This window comes from Notamacropus eugenii, chromosome 7, assembly GCF_028372415.1.
Source record: "Notamacropus eugenii isolate mMacEug1 chromosome 7, mMacEug1.pri_v2, whole genome shotgun sequence".
NCBI lineage: Eukaryota > Metazoa > Chordata > Mammalia > Diprotodontia > Macropodidae > Notamacropus > Notamacropus eugenii.
The window spans coordinates 138487118-138500251 of NC_092878.1; the positions used below are offsets into that span (position 1 = coordinate 138487118).

At 37.1% G+C, this 13134-nt stretch overlaps 1 protein-coding gene across 4 annotated transcripts in view; it reads right to left on the minus strand.

Annotated features, from left to right (window-relative positions):
- Nucleotides 1-13134, minus strand: part of EMCN (endomucin) — a 154690-nt gene that overhangs the window by 84817 nt on the left and 56739 nt on the right. For all 4 annotated transcript variants that reach the window (XM_072624229.1, XM_072624230.1, XM_072624227.1 and 1 more), the window contains exons 2-3: nt 11300-11365; nt 8081-8209 (exon numbers count right to left, since the gene is read on the minus strand). In XM_072624229.1, the coding sequence (XP_072480330.1) occupies nt 8081-8209; nt 11300-11365 (195 nt within the window). The remainder of the gene's footprint in view (nt 1-8080; nt 8210-11299; nt 11366-13134) is intronic.

Sequence of the window (13134 nt, forward strand, 5' to 3'; positions counted from 1 at the left end):
ATTTTCAAAGCCGGGGGACTCTTTAAAGTGGCTTCCCAGAGTCCTTGTCTGGCACCCAAACTTTCTTATAAAAACTAAGCCTAAAAGTAAAACCTCACCCTCAGAATATTTATACACTTTTTAGAATTAGAGGGCATAACCCTCTGACCTAGTGTCTCAGTAGAAAAAATAAGGTACTTGGGACCTTCCTAGAAAACAACTCTCCTAATCAAGCTTTCCTCCATGGGCAGGCCCATCAATGAGTGGGAAAGATCTTTAATTACATTATTCAATCAGAGGCACTTTTAGTAAGACACCAGCAGCAAAAGATCCTAATTTGATTGCCATCACATTTAGAAAACTTAGGATTTGAGAATTTACGTTCCTTGCCCAAGATCCTACAGCTACAGTGATGTTAGTAGAGTCAGAATTTGAATCCAGGTCTTTTGATTCCACTTTACTCACTCTATGTATTGTCTTTCTATAGGATACAGAGGAGTTTTGCTCTTAAATCCATTTTATCTGACCAGGTTACTCAGCTCCTTGAAATTATTACTGGGTCCCTTTTGCTTTTAGGATAAAATACAAATTCTTCACAGTTTTATCATCTTCTTTCCTTCCTACCTTCCTCCTTCCCTTTTCCCTCTCTCTTTTCCTCCTTTCCTCCCTCCCTCCTTTCTTCCTTTTCTCCCTCCCTTTCTTCCTAGCTTTCTCCCTCCCTTCTTACCTTTCTCCCTGTCTCCTTCCCTTCCTTCCTCTCTCCCTCCCTCTCTTCCTTCCTCCCTTCCTTCCTCCCTCCCCCTTCATTCCATCATGAAAGTCACTGTGCAAGGTACTGGAAAAGATGCAAAATTTAATCAGAGGCAATTACTTTGGCTTGATAGAACTTGCAGCCAAGTTTAGGTATGACAACATAGTGAGCTGTATAGAATACAGTAATATTTGTGTAAATACAGTACAGTACTATATGCAATGTAGGATACATTACTACACACAACACATTAATATAAGGTCAATGACTTCCACACAAATCTCTTCTCTATTAAAACTCATCTTTTTGGATCAACTGTTATTCTCTCCACCCCTTATCACCTAATTAACACCATCAGTTGTTCTCTCAATTAATGGGCCACCCTTTTAATGACCCACTATTAGGCATTTAAGTCACTATTAGGTAGTTCTCTGCAGGGAATTAATTGACCCAAGTACGTTTGGGAAGCAGCCACCTCATTAAGATAATCCTTTGAAGCAAGGCAACCTCTGAAGACAAGGAATTCACTACAAATTTGCTGAATGCCAGTTTGACTAAGCCATATACATACATAAGTACTACTTATATTTATCATTTTTTGTCAGTATTCCTCACTCCTTAAACCAAAGGGCAGTAACTTACTAACCAGTTTTAAAAATAGTACCAGCAACCAGAGCCCCACAGAAATCACCAGTTGGACTTGGTAAATGGCACATGATTCTGAGCTAAAAGATTCATTAGAATATACCTGTGTGAAATATACCTGTGTGAAACACAATCAAATTGAATTCAAAATTGCATCAAAGTTACATCTTTAGCCATATCTTTGAGCATTAGCTTTTTTTAATGAGAAAAGCTTCACAAAGGATGACTGAGTTAACTCAGGTCTTTTTCCTACCAAAACAACTAATAGAAGACCCAGAAATGTAAATATTCCAGCTTCAACATGTTAATTATTTTTACTATTAAAACAAAACTAAGCAAAGCACAAAGATGAAGCTTAAAACTGAATCACTAGCCTGTTCTCTTCTTCTTCCCAGTTCAAAATAATCTCTCTCCCTCCTTCCCTCTCTCTCTCTCTGCCCCTTCCTCTCTCTCTCACTTCTCTCTCCCTCTCTCTGTCTGTCTCTGTCTGTCTGTCTCTGTCTGTCTCTGTCTGTCTGTCTCTGTCTGTCTCTCTCTCCCCTTCCCCCCCCCCCCCTTTCCTTGCCCAGGTCACACACCTAGTAAGAGTCTGAGGCTGGATTTGAAATCAGATCCTCCTGACTACAGGTCCACTGTTTTCTCCACTGCATAATATAGCAGCCCCAATACTTACATCTCTTAATGGCCAGTATACCGTTAGATTTCTAGATGGGCTCTAGAATTCACCCACACTCACCATCTTTCTATTTCTCACTCATCCCATTCCATTACTTAACTCCTTGTCTATAAACTAGCATTCTTCTGTGTTTGGAAAATACTCATCATCTCAACCTTTTAGAATCCCTTATAGTCTCTAAAACTTATTTCAAGAATAATCTTTTGAATGAAGTCTTTTCTACTTTTCCCAGTTGATAGTATCATCCTTTCAAAAATTGTTTAAAGTATTTGTTATATAGTTATGAACATGGCTTCCTCAAAAGAATGTAAATTTCTTGACAGCAGGTGCTGTTTCATTTTTATCTTTGTGTCTGTAGCATATGGCCTAGTGCCTGGCACATAGTAGCTTCTTTATTCAATGTTTATTGGTCGTCTAACTCTACATTCCATTTGACATAAAGTGTCCTTCCAAGCTTGAAATGTATTATCACTTCACCTCTCCCTCTTAGTATTTCTGGATTCTTTTAAGGTCCTGCTTTGATGCTACTTCTTACAAGTATTTTTTCTATTCCTCCAGTTTTACTTTTCACCCCCTTTTCCAGTTATCTTGAATTTACATATAATATGTCTACTCTTCCTCCCTCCCTCCCCCTCTTCCCTAAAGGAACATAACTTTCTTTAAAGCAGAGATTATTTTTCATTTTTCTTATCCTCAGTACCTAGGACAGAACCTCATTCACAGTGAGAATTTAATATTTGTTGAATTGAATTAAATTTTAAAATAACCTTTATTTCTATTTTAAAATGTGTTTATGTACATGTTGACAACTAATATGTATTTCTTTTTAAATGTTGTAAAATGGTATATATTTCTTTTTAAAAATAGTTTTTTGTCACTGAGGTGGCACAATGGATAGAATTATGGGTCTGGAGTCAGAAAGATCTGAGTTCAAATTCAGCCTCAGACACTTACTACCTTGGGCAAGTTACTTCACCTCTGCTTACTTCAGTTTTCTCAACTGTAAAACTGAGTGAGTGAGGTAGCAGAATGATAGGACAATGGGTCAGGAGTCAGAAAAACCGGAGTTCAAATCCAACCTCAGATACTTACTAGCTGTGTGACCCTGGGTGAGTCATTTAAGCTCTGTTTACTTCAGTTTTACCAAATATAAAATGGGGATAATGGTAGCACCTTCTTTGCAGGGTTGCTGTGAGAATCAACTGAGATATTTGTAAAGCAATTAGCATAGAGCTTGGCATATAGTAGATGATTAATTAATGTTTCTTTCCTCCCACCTTCCCTTATTACAGATGAGACCACCAAAAAAAGAGCATTTCCATGCCCACAGCAGAATGCAAAAAGAGCACTTGCTATGAAACCATGAGTCTCCATTTCAACTTGTATTGAGTTTGATGTATTTCTACATCCATCCATTTGTGTGTGTTTTCAATGCTCCTTTGTCAGTTTCAGTTAAAAGTGAAGTCCATCTGATATCCACTCCCCTCATGCTTTCCTATATGTTTACATATTCTTCTTTTCATGTACCTTAACATCCTTGTTTTGTTCTATACTAGTGCTTTCTTCTTTTTTCTTTCCTGTATCGTTTCTCTCTTCAAACCCTCAAAACAGTACTAATTTACTACCAGCACATCTTTTTTTTTTTTTGCTTATTTAATTTTTTCATTACCCTTTGAAGACATTTAGGATCCAAAGGAATTCTTGTTTCTTCTTCTCTTATTAGAATGTTAGCATAGTTTCTTGCCTTTTCCACTTGCTCAATAACTTCTAGATTTCTTTGAATCTTGTGTTTGTGTTTCAGTTTTTCTTGCTCAGCTCTGGTCTTTTCATCAGGGGTGTTAGAAAATCTCCTATTCCATTAAAGCGTTTTTTCTTTTTTCCCTCTGTGAGATTTTACTCAGCTTTACATGGTAAATCATTCTTGATAGTATACCTTTATCTTTCAGATTATTGTATTCCATTATCTCCTCTAGTTTTAAGCAGCAGTTGTCAGATTTTGTGAAGTTATCCATTTAGTTCCTTGGTACTTGAACTCTGTGGTAGAAGATGGCAGTATTTTCTCCTTGATTAGGAGATCTGGATTTTGGCTATTGTATTTCTGGTACTTTTCCTTTTGGGATTCCATTAAGAAGGTGATTGGTAGATATTTTTTACCCTTACTTTATCCTCTTATTTTAATGGATATGAGTTTTGTCAGTTTATGATTTCTTAAAATATAGTGTCCAGACTTTTTTTGTGTTATCATGGTTTTCAGAGAGTGAAATGATTCTTAAATCATTTCTTTTTGATCTGACTTCAAGGTCAGTTGTTCTTGATATAAGATACTTTCTATTTTCTTTTATTTTTTCAATTTTTTGACTTCATTTTGATATTTATTGCTCTTTCACAGGATCATTGATTTGTTTGGTGTATTCTAATTTTCAGGGAGTCCATTTCTTAGGTAAGGTTTAACACTTTCTCTTCTAAGCTACTTATTCAAAATCAAAATCCTTCAGAGATTTTATCCCACTTTTTAATCTCTTGCATAATTTCTTCTTGATATTCATGTAGTTCTCATGAAAATTGATTTTTTTTTCCCTTTGAGTCTCTACCCAAAGTTCTTATGGAGTTAGACTAACATAATTTCAGAGACTGGTCTACGTTTTCTTATATTCATTCATCTCCTCTACTTTAGTTACAGAATGGGACTTTTTACCACTACTAGTTTCTGCCCTCCCCTTCCCACCCTGTACTTTTGGGTGGGACATTCAGTTTTGCTTAGTCTTGAACCTGGAACCATGGATTCTTGTTCTAGCTTCTACTTCCTGAGATTTGTGCTCCCACCTCAAAATCTTTAAGGTTCTCAATGCTAGATCTTTAAGACTCTGTCTTTGTCTCTCTCATCTCAGAAGACTTTTAAGTCCTTCAGAGCTTGTGGACCTGGGCAGTTATGGTGGGAACAATGAAGCTCCATAATCATTGTTGCTATGCTGGTCAATTGCAGTTGCCTGCTAATACTCTCTGGGCCTTCCTGACCATCGCACACATCTGAAATTCTCTCCCTTCACTCTGACTATTGACCTCCCTGCCTTTCTTTAAAATGCCGCCTTCTATAGGAAGAGGTGCCAACCTCTTTTAATAACAATGACTTCTCTTTGTTAATTATTTCCCATTTATCCTGTATATAGTTAGCTAGCTTTGCATATATTTATTTTCATGTTCACTTCCTCACTATTTTATAAGCTCCTTGAGGCTAGGGCCTGTCTTTTGCCTCTTTATGTATCCCCATAACCTAGCATAGTGCTGAAACATAGTAGACACTTAATGAATGTTTATCTGTTTATTGATTGATTCCTAAGTTGAACCTTGAAGAAACTGAGGGAAGAGGTGCAGATGACAAAACAGTGAATTTCAAGCATGAGAGTTCAGACCACTGAAAGCCTCAAAGGTGGAGGGAGATGGAATGTAGAGCTTCTGGGTTCACATCCTATGATTTACTGACCACCCTAGAGCTTTCTTAAGAGAATCTGTAGATTTTTCTTCTCCTGGTTTCACATGTCCTATCTCTAGTCAAGTTCATTTTGCTGGAAGGGATCCTTATTATTCCCTGTGATATTCTTACTAACATTTTTTTAGGTACAATTCTAGGGTGAGATATTATCCTTCTTACTGGATTTCTTCCATTCAGTCTGGTATAAACTTCAAGATCTGCTGGAGTAGGTCTGTCAGGGCAACATGGGCCACTTCCTGTTCAGGCTTCCCTATTGACTGGAAATAAATGATAATTATCTCAAAAATTCTCTGACCTGACCTTTTTCTATCAAAGTGGAAGCTAAATTCATGGTTCAAGGAGCAGGAAGGGGAAATTACTCAAAGATAGCATGCACAATCTTGGAAAAAATTATATATACATACATATATACATATATATATATACATATATATATATATATATATATATATATATATATATATATATATATATATATATATATATATATATATATATATATATATAAAATTTTAATGAGATTTGTGGTCTAAGGTCTCTCAAAACCCTGAAATAGTAATGCTAATAGCATGCATCTATATATTGCTTTAGTATTTACAAAGGACTTTATAACTACCTTCTCATTTTATCCCCTCAACAACCCTGGTAGGTAGGTAGATACTATTATTCCCATTTTGTAGATGAAGAAACAGAGGCTCTCCTGACTCCAGGTCCAGTGCTCTATCCATTTTTTGTCACTAGGGGGGTGGTCGGGATAGACATAGATCAAGATGAATGACAGAGAGAAGAGCATGATTCTAATCTTTCAAGTTTATGTCAGTGTGACAGAAAATTAATGTAGTGTTTAATGCTCTTTCAAGAGACTTGTAAAAGTGGCAGTGATAAACCCTCCTATTCACCACATGGTAATTTCATATGGTCCACCATCTCTCCAAGTCATTTCCCTTAGACATCATCACCACTCTCACAGAAACAAGATCCCTCCCATCTTGGACAGTCACCATATGAGACCCTCTGTGCATGTTCTGGACTCCCATTGCAATATAATCTTAGAAAATATACAACTTGTATGAGAAAAACTTAGAGGAGGAAGCAGGGATCTGTTGGATCCAACCTGAACTAACTTGGGAGAGCAGATTGTTAAATTTCCAGTGGGAATGTCTAAACTTCAGGAATTACCAAATGCTATAAATTGTTGTGGATGCCTACATGTAAGAAAGTGATGGAAAAAATGTGGAGAGTTAACTTTAAAATTTACCATAAATACATTTGTCCACCCTGAAGAACTAGTTGATAAAAAATTTGGCAACAGTCTGGGTTATAAGTAACCTCAGAGGTCAACTAGTTTGATCTGTTTCTGATTAGGAATACCTCTATAATATACTTACAACCAGCCATCTAGACTCTGCACAAGGTTTCTAGTGGTGGAGATGTCAATATCTTCAAATACTTAGTAAAATTCCTGGCACATAGTAGGCTCCAAAAACCCCCAAACCAAACCCAACAACATGAGCTTATAAACTTGATTTCTGAGGCAACCAATCCCATTTTGATACAGTTCTAATTTCCAAGAAGTTTTCTTTTTTACTGCCAATGCTTGGTGTTACTCTACATCAGATACAACCACAAGTCATCAGTGACTGATGATATTCCTACCAAAGAATTATGAAGATAGTTTTGTTTTTATAATCTAATATCCCTGAAGGGCGACATCCATTGGTATAGATTCACCATACTATCCAGGGCGCAGTAGTGTGGGACTTTGGAAACCTGGAAGGAATTTTCAATGACCAACTTTGTCAATCAGTTACCAAGTTAACAAAGTTTTATTAACCACCTGCTATATGCCAGGTACTTGGGATAAAAAGACAATTGTTAATCAGTTCCTGCCTTCAAGGAGTTTATAGTCTAGCTAGGGAAGACAATCTGTGTATGCATACGCATGTGCAAAGTGCACTGTTTTCTTTTTGGGAAGTCTCTAGAATGTAGCAAAATTAAAGAAAGACTTCACGAAGAGGTGAACTTTGAGCTGAGTCTGGAAAGAAGCAAAGAATTCTTTATGGTGCAAGACATACCAGTTTTTAAGGTGAAGGCATGGCATGGCTCAAATCTATGACTTCATCGTTGTGGGGAACTCCCAGTGAAGCAACTCCTTTTACCAATGCAAAGTGGGGGATGAGACTTGAAAGAGTGTCTGAAGCTATTTCTCTGTCCACTATGCCTCCCTCTCATTCATTGTTTGCCACATGATAAAAGTGTCCTTTAAAGGTAGACTTAGACCATGTTACATCCAGAAGTGGATTCCTCTGCAATCAAGAAATTCAGTGAAGAACTTCAGATAATGAAAACCCCTGATCTAAGTTCATGTATGCAGTCAATAGTGTAGCTTATCATTCTCAGGTGAAAGTAGCCTCAAAATTCAGAAAATACCATAATTTACACTTTCAGCTATCAGTCCATAACATAATTCTTGAGTATAACCTAGTACCTTTATTTTAGTTCTCCGTGTTTGGTTTCATATCAGGTACTGGTCACTTACCAGTGTTTGGGGAGGATACTAAGCTTGATGACCGTGTTCCTACTGATGATGTGTTCACTGATTCGGTTGCCACTGGAGTGCTCAGTTTTTCTGAAGTATTCACTGAAGTTTCAACAGCCTCACTTGTTGCTAGAAGAGGGAAATTGTTACAGGAGTTCAATTATGCTTAGAAGTATGCTAGTTTAAGATCAAGTTTATGTGACAGTAAAGGGCTTACCAAAAATGATTTCTTTTAAGAAGGTGCTGTCCTTCTCATTTGATGATAATGTTAGTGACCCACAATCAGTAGAACAGGAACTCAAGACATTTCCTCTTTGTTTGTTAGGAAGAGCTTTAATGATTCACTGATTTTTCTCAGGTGATACCCCTTGTTAACCACTGGTATTAATTTTCAAACTCAAAAGGATCATTAAGGTAACTTCTACTGCTGGAATGTTGTTCCTTGCTTCCATCCTCACCTTTCTTCCTTCTTTATCCCTTCTTTCCTTTTCTTTTTTCCCTCTATCCCTCCTTTCTCCCTCCCTCTCTCCATCCCTCCCTCCCTTCCATTTCCTTCCTTCTTTCCTTTTTCCTTCCACCTTACCCTTTTCTTCCTTTGGATGTCTTCCTTTCCTATTTTCTGCCTATCTGCCCGTCTTTCCTTCCTTCCTTTCATCTTCTCATTTCCTTCCTTTTCCTTCTTCCCTTCCTCTCTCCTCTTCTTCTTTCTTTTCTTCTCTTCTTTCCTTCCTTCATTTCTTCCTCCCTCCCTTCCTCCCTCCCTTCCTCCCTCCCTCCTTCCTTCCTTCCTTCCTTCATTCCTTCCTTCCCTCCCTTTTCTTCCTTTTATGATTTTTCACAAATGGAAAAAAATGGGGATAGAATTGACCTTATCAGATAGAATTGACTCTTTCAGGGGAACAAGACTTTTTATGTGAGCATTGAAATGTAATGTAACAATCATTATTACATTACCATTTGGAGTCCATCATCTCTCTCACAACAGCTGAATGAGGGAGGCTGGGCCAATAGGTTAAAGAAAAGGCAGGAACTTGCCTGAACTCTCCCCTAAATTCCCCCAAGCAATTTTCAATAATTCCTCAAAGCAGATTCTGGATTACCAGAACACCAAAAAGGATAGAGTGAAACAGTTTTCTAGCCTAAGACAATTTCAAAATTGGCAAGAAAGGTCTATTGAAACTGAGGTGAGAGTGGAGAGCAGTCCAACATAGGCTGTACCCCAGCAAACCATCTTTCAGCTTTGGGGGTGACAAATTCAGTGGTAGCAGTGACTATTTCATACCTCTCAGCCCAAAGACAGTAAGGAGGTCAGAAAACTGGTGAGAAAGAGATTGCTGGAGACCTGTCACTACTACTGGGGACATAAGTCTGTTGTATTGCTCCTACTTGTATCTGGGTTGTAGTCCTGAGTCTCAGTCCCACAGTAAGGAGTAGCACTAGCATGCCAGAGCAGCAGTGGAGCAAGGAAACTCCTCATATTTCCAGAGAAGAAAAGAGTGTTTGTGGTCACTCATGGACAGGGTATAGACCAGGAGAGTAGTGAACACATGTCTCCTTAAATCATACCACCTTGGAAGAACTGAAAACTTACAGGTTCCCAGAATTATCACCGAAAATAGGTGCACAAAAACCTGAAGCTTAGGACAGTGTTCCCTAAACTCCAAAAGCAGAGCCTAACTTTAGCAAAGAGTTAAAAGTAAAAAAAAGGAGGAGCTGAAAAAATGAGCAAACATAAAAAAAGATCTTATCTATAGAAAGTCACTATGGTGACAGGGAAGATCAAAACACAAACCCAGAAGACAACACAGTCAAAATTGCTACTTCCGAAACTTCAAAGAAATATATGAATTGGTCTCAGGCCATGGGAGAGATCAAAAAGGATTTTAAAAATCAAGCAAGAAAGGTAGAGGAAAAATTGAGAAGAGAAGTTAGAGTGATCCAATAAAATCTTGAAAAATCAGAGTCAACAGCTTGGTAAAAGAGGCACAAAATTACTGAAGAAAATAACACCTTAAAAAACAGAAGATGTTAAATGATAAAAGAGTCACAAAAGTCAATTGATGAAAAGAATGACTTGAAGAATTGGTCAAATAGAAAAAAAAGGTACAGAAATTCACTGAAGAGAAAAACTCTTTAAAACACAGAATTGGTCAAATGGGAAAAGAGGTACCAAAAATCCACTGAAGAAAAGAACTCCTTAGAAAGTAGAATTGGCCAAATGTAAAAGAAGATAGCAAAGCTAAATGACAAAAATAATTCCTTAAAAATTAGAATTGTGCAACTGGAAACTAATGACTTTATGAAACACCAAGAAGCAATGAAAACAAAATTTAAAAAAATGAAAAAATAAAAGGTAACGTGAAACATCTCATTGGAAAAACAGCTGACCTGGAAAATAGATCCAGGAGACATAATTTAAGAATCATTGGACCACCTCAAAGCCATGATTAAAAAAAAAAAACAGAACCTCGATATCATCTTTCAAGGAATTATCAAGGAAAACTGTTCTGATATTCTAGATCCATAAACATTCAAATCAAATTGAAAGAACATCACCTCTTGAAAGAGATCCCCAAAATGAAAACTCCCCAAAATGTTACAGCCAAATTCTAGAGCTCCCAATTCAAGGAGAAAATACTACAAACAACTAAAAAGCAATAACTCAAATATTATGGAGCCACCGTCAGGATAACACAAGATTTAGTAGTTTCTATATTAGAGGATTGAAGAGTTTTAGGATATTCTGGAGGGAAAAAAGGTAGGATTATAAACCAGAATCATCTACCCAGCCAAACTGAGTATTATGTAGACATAGATGATGATATAGGCATTCAGTGGAATAGAGGGTCTTTCAAGGAGCTAACTACATGTTCCATTTTGAATCCTCTGGAATTGTGGTTGGTTATTATGTTAATCAGAGTTCCTAAGACTTTTAAAGTTGCATATCTTCACAATATTTCTGTTATTTTATAAATTGTTCTTGAGTGATGAACTCAAAGTACAGAGTCGTGTGTGTGTGTGTGTGTGTATACACATGTGTGTATTTGCATCAGTCTGTATCTACACATAAATTTGGACTTGGTTAATGGCAGGAATTTGTTTTGTTTTACTATACATGGTTGCCACAAGAGTTATTTTTTCTTATCAGTTAGGGGTGGGAAGGAAAGGATGCAGTTATGAAAATATAATACAATTTAATAATAATAAAAAAGGCATTACTAGTTGATGGAGATGCGGTTGTGGTAACTGTCCTTAACGATTGCGACGTCGTCATAGTGGTAGGATCTGTAAAATAAAAGTTGGATTTAGAAAGTGAATATTTCAGGGGGAGGACTAAATTTAGGATTCTGTTTTAGGACCCCAAACCTATAATTTCTTTAAAATAGAGAATTCCTTGATAGGAAATCCCACCATCACAGATTTACTTGTTCAGCAGTTTCATCTTAGATTGTTGTCTTGGGCACTAAGAGGTGGGTGACTTGTATAGAATCACACAGTCACTAATTGCGACACTTTTGCAGATGAGCCCAGGTATTCTTGAATGTGTGACCAGCTCTCCATCTGCTCTGCCAGACTGCATGAGATGGCAGGTCTATTTGTGATAATAATCTGAATATAACATCTATATTCGTTGTTGTTGTTATTCAATAGTTCAGTCATGTTTGATTCTTAGCGACCCTCATGGACCATAACATACCAGGCCCTTCTATCATCCACTATCTCTTGAAGTCTATCCAAGCTCATGTTCATTGCCTCCATGACATTATCTATCTAATCCTCTACCATTCTCTTTTCCTTTAGCCTTCAATCTTTCCCAATATTAGGATCTTTGGCAATGAGTCTTTTACAGCTCATGTTTAAATTGTACATTTAAAATTTGCAGAGTTATTTCCTCAAAATAGTCCTGTAAAGCAGGTATCATATCATTTTCCTGTTTTCCAAGTGAATGAAGTGAGGGTCAGAGAGGAGAATAGGAGGCACATTGAATAGACTGCCAGATTTGAAGTCAGTAAAGTCTGAGTGCAAATCTTACCTCAAACACTTACTGACTGTTTGACCCTGGACAAGTCCGTTCATCTCCACTTACCTGAGTTTCCTCATCTGTAAAATGGGGATAATCATATCACTTATTTATATTTTTAAAGTACTTTGTAAACTTTAAAACTCTACATAAATGCTAGTTAGTGTTATTATTAAATGATTTACTTAGAACTGCAAAGCTAGCAAGTATCAGTGCTGGGATTCAAACTCAAGTCTTTCAGTGCTCTAGTCCTACTTCAGTATAGACACTTCACATAGCAATAAAAACTAGGTAGTTTTTTAGATGTCTGTCCTAAATTCAACCTCTTGGTTTCTCCTCCCCTTTTCACCCCCACCCCAATCAGTCAGTTATTCATATCTAGGGAAACAACAATAACAACTGAAATTTATATATTATTCTTACATTTGCAAAGTATTTTAATAATCATCTCATTTGCTCTTGAGAGGTAGCTAATATAGGTATTATTATTCCCATTTTACAAATGAGGAAACTGAGAATCAGTGTGTTCAATTGAATTGTCACTGATCAAGTAGCAAGAAAGGATTAAAAGACAGGATTCAAACCTGTCTTCCTGATTCAAAAGCCAGCATCCTAGCCACTATACAAGATACACAACCCTAATAAAACAACCAAACAAACCAAAAGCACTCTCCAAACATGGGCAGCATTCTGAAAAGAGGGGATTTAAAATCACCAGAATGGAGCTTGAATTCCAGCTTCACTACTTTCAAGCTGTAGAAAAGTAGTCTAACACTTCCAAGACTAGTACTCTAGTTCAACCAGATTATCAGCTACAACCATACTACATCTTCCCCCTGCTCCCACCTTCCCCTTTGGTTAAAGTCTTCTAAACCTCTATACAGTCTCAGCTCAGGTGTTATCTCTCTCCCCCACCCCCCACCCCATAATGTCTTTTCTGATCTGTCTAGTGAAGTGTGATCCTTTTCTCTCAGGATACTTCATTTGACCTATTTTGAACATTCAATCATATTCTACCACCATTTATGTTATG